General features: G+C 36.9%; 1 protein-coding gene across 4 annotated transcripts; it reads right to left on the bottom strand.

Annotated features, from left to right (window-relative positions):
• Positions 1–247: 247 nt before the first annotated feature.
• LOC111402471 (upstream activation factor subunit UAF30-like) lies at positions 248–5,635 on the bottom strand. Of its 4 annotated transcripts, none has more exons than XM_023030808.1 (8): positions 5,062–5,360; positions 4,113–4,196; positions 3,802–4,028; positions 3,377–3,488; positions 3,123–3,294; positions 2,855–3,042; positions 1,389–1,533; positions 248–660 (listed from the first exon to the last, which is right to left on the bottom strand). In XM_023030808.1, exons 3-7 carry the CDS (start codon positions 3,879–3,881, stop codon positions 1,408–1,410), a joined length of 678 nt encoding a protein of 225 aa, XP_022886576.1. In that variant the 5' UTR covers positions 3,882–4,028; positions 4,113–4,196; positions 5,062–5,360; the 3' UTR covers positions 248–660; positions 1,389–1,407. The 4 variants fall into 4 exon arrangements, with proteins under 4 accessions (XP_022886576.1, XP_022886578.1, XP_022886574.1 ...); XM_023030810.1 differs by having other exon boundaries at positions 4,128–4,196; positions 5,062–5,152; XM_023030806.1 differs by lacking the exons at positions 3,802–4,028; positions 4,113–4,196 and having other exon boundaries at positions 5,062–5,633.
• Positions 5,636–7,602: the final 1,967 nt, after the last annotated feature.

Raw genomic sequence — 7,602 nt, 5'->3', positions numbered from 1 at the left:
TAAATTGAGGGTTTGAGTTTCTTTAAAAAATCGATGTTTGGTTAACATCACTATCCTATGGCACCACGGTGCAAGCCACCAACTCTCCATATTCTCCTCGTCACATCATGAGAGAGATGCATCATCAATACAAACAGAAAACAAGGGACCTATAATCACGTGACAATTCCATAGCATGTCAATTAGCTCAACACGAGTGGGAAGGAAGCAACAAAGACAGTTTTGCAGAACCAGTAGTCCAACTATATGAAGCCGAAAACCAAATTCGATAAATTTTTATACATCAGAAGTACTCAGGGTAGAAAGAGCACATTTGCAGACGTGATCTGCAGATATATTATTTTACATAACTAGGAGAAGAGCTTAAATCATCTATACATCTGCTTCTACTGTCAGGCATATTTACCAAGTGTTGGAAACTCCGACAAAGAAATGTTCAGCACGGAAGGGAAACGACTAACGAGGGAAAGAGAACACTCTAGACCTATAGCCGGCCACACACAAAACTTATAAGTAGCCAAGATTACATTATATCCTTAACTCACCTACTCGTAACCTCTACCACTATTCATAAAACGAAAACACCTAAAATAGGGGAGCCATCTCGGAAGTATTTGAGATTATGTCAGAACACAATAGGTTAGCATTAACAGCGTGTATCTGCAAAGCATAAAATAGCCCATTAGTGTTCACTGATCGATCATTTGTTTGCAAGAAAATTCTTGCACCAACTAAATATCAAGTCCTAATATTTTTCCAAAATATCCAAGAAAAGATATCACTTTCCTTTAAATGGAAATGTTCACAGGACATATTTCAAGATTGTAACAAAGAAATTGCTCATCACAGGGGGAAACTGCAGATAATTCAATAAAATGACTCTCCAAACCCCCAAAAACCTACTTAAAGCATGTTTTGGGACGTGTTTTATAAATGATTTGAATTGTAAATAGATTGATACAAGTGATGGATAACTGAGTAGTAGTGGATAAAAAGTGGCTTGCTTGTTTATAAATAGGACACGCTGCATGCAGGGCATGTAAAAGATATCGGAAAGTGAAGACAAAGGCAACCTTCTTTCTTAGTGACATCTTCACATAAAAGTTCTTTATAATCAAAAAGTTAAAGAGAGGAGAAACCACTATAAGTTGAAAGAGAGGTGAAATAGAGGAAACAACAGACAAGAAAAACCCAAGGATAAGGAAATTTAGAAGATGAGACAGGTCATATCAAGAAAGCATGGAGAGTTGATACAAGTTCTCCAATTTTAATTAACAAAATATTTTATCAGATATTACAATAACATAACCCTTCGGCAGATAAGCTCAAAGCAATATGATCAAAGTAACAAACAGAAAAATAGAACGATATTCCTAACTTGTACTAACCAGTCAATGTGATCGGCTGTCATGATTTCTTGAACAAATGACGACGCGCCAACATCTCAGGCATCCCCAGTGCTGAAATGCTTTCACATCCAAGAAGCTCTTGCAATTTAGCATCACATATAATGGTCATCGAGTTTAAAGGTTCCTAAAAGTAGCATAACATAATACTTTGAATCATAGAATTGCAAGTTCTTTTAAGTGATTTGACATCAAAAGAGGAAGCAAGCAGTTTTTCAACAAAATATCTTCATTTAAAATCAAAAGCAACATCATATAGGAAGAAAAAAGATTCCAGTAAGTGAAGGTGATACATCGGGTGATTATCTGTCAGTACTCAAAAAAAGAGCCTGTCAACATTAAATAATGTTCTGATGCCCACTTCCAACTGTTTTAGCCCACACATATTCCTTGCTATGCATTTCCATCATTGACAATGTAATCCAATTTTTCACAAATATTTTCGAGAGCATGCAAGTTGAATCAGATCATCCTATCTGTTTTGGCTGAGAAAACAGCGTGATACGTAAATTTATCCTGTAGTTGAGAAGATCAGCTACCTCTGGCTTCTGATAAAGCAATCACTAAATGTTTCTCACTACATACTTAGTTCCATTCATCTTAAAAACCAGCTCCAACTGCCTTTTTTCTCCATTTCAGTAAAATAAATCAGCAAAATAAGAAAAACCCTGGAGAAAAGAGTATCATAATGTTCCCTCAGTGTATTAAGTGATAAAGGGAATGCACTTAGGGCTTGTTTGAGCCACATTATTTTCAAAAAATATATATTCTTCAACAGTAATTTAACATCATTTCAACTACACATTCTTCAATAAAATAATATTACACGCAAATCTAAAATTTTTCCTTATTTTTTAACCACATTTTCCATTAATTTGACATGAATAATGCATTTTTTCCTTGAATGTGGCTCAAAAATGGGCTTAATATATAAATGTCTTTGATATGAAAGAATGAGCCGAGACAAATACAAAAATCGGAACAGTGAAAGAAAAACCAAATAACAATCATGAAAGTGACCACAATATGATCACCTTAACTATGCAATGCAGGAATAGCAGACATATACATAATTAACCTCTCAAAAAGCATGAATATGCTTTACACAATTTACATAGTAACCAGCAATCTTTAATTGAATAGAGCATCTACACAGAGAAAACATAGTTCAAGCTCTTGCAAGTCGTCTGGGTACCTAGAAATTTGTCAAAACTTGTCAAGAAGCATCTAGTCTTGTATTCTATTCATTATGACTGAAGAAATTTAGTGAAAATGAGACGGACTGTGTTTAAAATTTAAGGAGTAAAAGTGGAAGTTGATAAAAAGTGAAATTGAGCAGCACTCTTATAATCCTTATTGAGTGACTAATAACCAAGTAACTTACCATGAAAAACGAAATCTATGATAAAGTGGAATGATGAATAAAAACCATTTACTTGGTTACAGACCTCGAGCTGGTGGACCTTTATGTATTCCCAGATTTGCCTTAATGCCTCTGCTTGTGACATCTCCCGTTCGTCACTACCAAAGAAATTCGCAAGTGCTTCAGATATTATCACAATTGGAACAGGGTCATCATTTTGACTCCTGGATTCAACATCGACCTTAGGTTTCTTCAAATTTTGAACGGTCTGCTCTGCAAGATTTTATATCTACAATAAGCATCAACACCATCATAATGGAAAACATAACTACTTTTCAGACTAAGATCTATACTTGTAGGCTCGAGAGGGATTATATGTTTAGCTAGCAATTTATTCATCTTGAACATGTCAGTACAATCAGTCTCGAAAACCAATCGAAGTTCCTCATTGCAAATAATCTTTCTTTTGTTATTTGGATCTTGAAGGTTGTTTTTCCTTATGTAAGCCCACAACTGCTTCACGATCTGAAATAGCACTTTTTGGGGGTTGGAATTTGTACATATCATAGGGAAAAAATAAAGAAGAAAAGAATACAGGTAGCCAGACCTCAGTCCTTGCTAGATTTGGCTGCCCTACAATGGTTTGTAGTTCAGGAGAAACACCACATAGTTTGTTTAGTCCTCCAGGGCCTCCTCTTCTTTTTCTTCCAGTTGGAGCACTGAAAAGACACTCAATAAAGGGCACATATCAAGCCAAAAGGAAGAAATAATTACACTATAGATCAAGATAAATGATATGATAGAAAATTGAATAATTCACACAGAAATCATACAGGTTCTGTAAAAATTCTATCAAACATTTTCTGTACCTATGGCATAACTGCGGAAAATTACATATGAGGGTTAAAGAAAAGAACAAGTGTGGCACCTATATTCCCCCTCACTAGAGCCGTTATCAGACGTCTTCTTAAATTAATAAAATAAATATTGTGACATGACATGCAACAAAAGAAATGATTAGTGCAAGACAACCTTCCCTTTAATGGATGTAGGGCAAGGCAGTCTGCAAATAAGCCTTCAACATCCCGAGAGTTTGATGAAAAAATGTTCATTCAATGGATAATCACACATACAAGCTATCAAAGAACTTGGATATGAAAGCTGTCCCTCATTTTCATGTTCAACCAATCATTTTCTTCTTTCTTCATCCACTGCTTCAAGACATTCATATGCATTGAACTCCAAGATATTCATATGCACTGAAGTTCCATGATCAAAATTTGTCAATTTGCACAATAAAAGCCATTTGCAAATTAATCGATCTGAGAATCAGTTCTACTTACAGTTAGAAACAATACCACAACTCTGCACATTCCTGGTGAAGTTTCCATTTCGACATATCCAACCAAAAAAAAAAACCACTACAACTGCAAAATCACAACTTATTAAGTTACACTCAATAGTCACCGGAAAACTCTCCAATATCTTTCAATTGATAAGTCATCGAAAATATGAAAAACCTTAGCCAAATTCATTCATCACATTTCTGCTTCATACCAAAACAAGATTATGAAGTAGCTAATCAATGAAATCATTGAAGAACGCTTTGTGTGGTTCTTTTGATCATTGAAGTATGCTTAATATGGTTCTTTTGTCCTCCAATGACTTGGAGAAGACGTAGACACTCAAGTCATGCTGTCCTCGCAGTGTTTGTCTTTCTACAGCTAATAAAAAACACTGAAGACTTTTTTATTCTTTTCAAAGTTCAAAATTAATTCATTACACCAGAAGCTTGAAAAGTTACTGCCCGGTCCATTTTTCTAACATCCCACTCCTCTCTCCCCAGAAAACAACTAAACTTTACCTATTTGTTAATTTGGTAAAGGTATGATATCTAAAAACCATATAGTACATTTGTTTAAACTCCATTCATCACCCAATCACAGGAAAGAGAACAAAAAAAAAAAAAAAAAAAAGCATTTATATAAGCTTAATTGAAATTTCCCATCAAGTTATAAAACCTTATGCCATTAGTATACAACAAATCCAGAGATTGTTAATTCTTATGTCATTTGTCAATAAAGTAATAACCTTTGAAGTATATCATAACAACAAAAAAAAATAATAATAATAATAAATAAAAAATTCACAATTAACATGAAAGCCCGTTATTGGCGTGAAAAAGAATGTATAATGCTCAATGCGCAAAGGAAATTCTAATTTTCTCCCTTACCAAACAATCTCTTCAGAAAAATATTTTGTTTACAAAAAATAGAAAAATTAAGGACTCACCTCTCTCTGGGATTTTCACTGGTAGCGACGCTAGCAGTGGTCGCATTACTCGTCTTCGCCATCGTAGGCGGAGGCTGAGACGGAGGCGTGCGGTACGAGTAATTCTCCGGGCGATGGATCGCGAAATTTGGTTGAGCGGAAGGAGAGGAGTGGAAATTAGGGGTGTGTTGAAGGGCAAAATGGTCCTTATGCTGATTCTGGTGGACGAGGAAATTAGGGGCCTGGGATTGTTGGAGGAGGAAACTGTGGATCTGGCTACGAATGAAGTCTATTTTGTGGTTTAAATCGAAACCTAACTTCGACTCCAGCTGTCGAACGACATCGTTAAGGGAGGCGAAAGCGTTGTTATTTGTGCAATCGCGGAGGAGAGAACCCAGAGCCTCCGCTATTTCCTGGTCGGATGCTACCACAACACCGTCGGCCTCCGGTGGTGCTCCACCGCTCTCACTCATTCCTTGTATATTACCAACTTGCGACCACTTCACCGTTTACACTGAAATTTCTTACTCTTCCTAGTTCCTAAGGGCTACAATTGAATGTTTTCACTCAATCACCCACTCTCCTCTCTTTCTGTGGCATACAGGACAAAATGACGTAAATATCCTTAAGCGGATCTGGTCACTTAGCTGTGATACAGTATCTTGCGATACCCAATGAAATACGTGGAAATTACACGATTTCATACATTAAAAAATCACAATTCTAAAATAAGATGAGGAGTTCAACATTTCAATAATTAGAGATTTTATTTTAATTAATATTTTTTAAAATAAAATTTTTATTAAAAATATATACTCTATTACACAAACCTAATTAATTTCCAAAACTCTCTCTCTCTACATTTCTTCTCGTCTCTCTCTCTCTCTACATTTCTTTCGATTCTCACCTCTCAACCGTTGACTATCAATGGTGGTGGAAATTAAGCAATGTCGCCGTCTATAGTGATGACTCTCTACCGGCGTTGCTCTAACTCTTCTGATTTTTGGTTACACAATGGTGTTGGTGCTGGTGGCTGTTTGGTGTTGGTGCTGGTGGCAGCGCAGTGGCGACTACGGCTACGGCGATGGAGTGTTTTTTGTCAAATCTGGACATCTGGTGGTAGAAGATGTCAGGACAATTGAACCAGGAATGGAGAGTACGATTGATGTTTCAAGTTTGGGAAAGTTGATTGGGGTTGTGTGGTGGGTGGGTGGTGCGATGTTGTCGTTGTGTGCGGTGATCGGTGGTTCTATATGGTGCGATGTTGTGTGCTGTGGTGTTGACGGTGTGATGGTGGGTGCGCAGGTGCAGTATTGTTGGACAAACTGTGACCTATATTTGTGCGTTGGTGTGTGATGTGGTGGTGTAGTGGTGAGGCATGGTGGTGGCTCAAGCGGTGATGTGATGGTAATATGGTGGTCTCAGTCGATTGGATGGTGATGCGGTAGTCTCAGTCGATTGGATCAATTGAGATGGTGGTGATGTGTGGTTGTGGTGGTGGTTCTAGTGGCGGCAATCTGGGTGATGTGGTGGTTGTGGTTGGATCTGGTAGGTTGTGGTTCGAGCACCAGTGTTGGATAGTGTCGCAGTGCTCTCAGTCAGTGGCGACGTACGCTTCGCCCGTCGGTGCAACAGCTCTCTAGGTGTAGTGCTTAGTGGTGTGGTGAATGTGGAGGTGGAGGTGGAGGTGGAGGTGGAGGTGGAGGTGTGCGTTATGGTTGTGGTGTTTGGGTGGCAGGTGGTTCTGTGATGTTGTGGGTATGACGGTGGTGTGTTGTGGTGGTTCTGTGACGTCGAGGCTATGACAGTGGCGATGGTGCTACTGTGACATTGTTGGTGTGGCGATGGTGATTCTGGCTGTAGTGGCCACAAGTGTCGGTGATAGTCACAGATGATTTGGCTGCGGCTAATGACAGTGGTGATGTAGTGGTCACAAGTGTCGGTGGTGGTCATAGATGATTTGGTTGACTGTGAGTCTGTGACCATTAAATTGGTTAATCCGTGACCTAAAAATTGTGACTGTGACTTATAATTGATTAAGTTGTGACCAAAAAATTAATCGCGACCAACTAATATAATAATTTGCAAAGAATAAATGAGTTGTGACCAATAAAAAATTTGATCAGTGACCAACAAAATTTTTCATTCGTAATCGAAAAAAATCTGCGACTTATAAAATTTTGATTTATGATCAAAAAATAAGTTGTGACCAACAATTTGATAAATTGTGACTAAAAATTAATATGAATTAAATAGATAACTGTGACCAAATCGTAACCAATAAAATTTTTGATTTTGTGACTAGTGAGTAATTTGTGACTAATAAAATTTTTTTATTCGTGATCGAAAAATAATATGTGACCTATAAAAATTTTTATTTGTGATCGAAAAATAAGTTCTGACTAGAAATTAATCCGTAACTAATTAATTGTTTGATTTGTGATCGATGAACAAAATGTGACCTTCAAAATTTTTGAATTGTGATCGTAAAATAATTTGTGACATAAAATTTTTGATTTGTGACAAAAAAATAATAAATTAGTAATTAAATTGTTAATTCGT

This window comes from Olea europaea, chromosome 10, assembly GCF_002742605.1.
Source record: "Olea europaea var. sylvestris chromosome 10, O_europaea_v1, whole genome shotgun sequence".
NCBI classification, from domain to species: domain Eukaryota; kingdom Viridiplantae; phylum Streptophyta; class Magnoliopsida; order Lamiales; family Oleaceae; genus Olea; species Olea europaea.
The sequence above is the reverse complement of the archived record's forward strand: the minus strand, read 5'-3'. Positions and strand labels throughout refer to the sequence as shown.

What these genes read in the sequence shown, in the direction of transcription:
- LOC111402471 (XM_023030806.1), bottom strand. Translation starts at nt 5,513, where the DNA reads ATGAGTGAGAGCGGTGGAGCACCACCGGAGGCCGACGGTGTTGTGGTA. An exon ending in CAAATCTAGCAAGGACTGAG is followed by an intron (nt 3,295 to 3,376) that starts GTCTGGCTACCT and finishes GTGCTATTTCAG; the next exon opens with ATCGTGAAGCAGTTGTGGGC. An exon ending in AATCCCTCTCGAGCCTACAA is followed by an intron (nt 3,043 to 3,122) that starts GTATAGATCTTA and finishes AAAATCTTGCAG; the next exon opens with AGCAGACCGTTCAAAATTTG.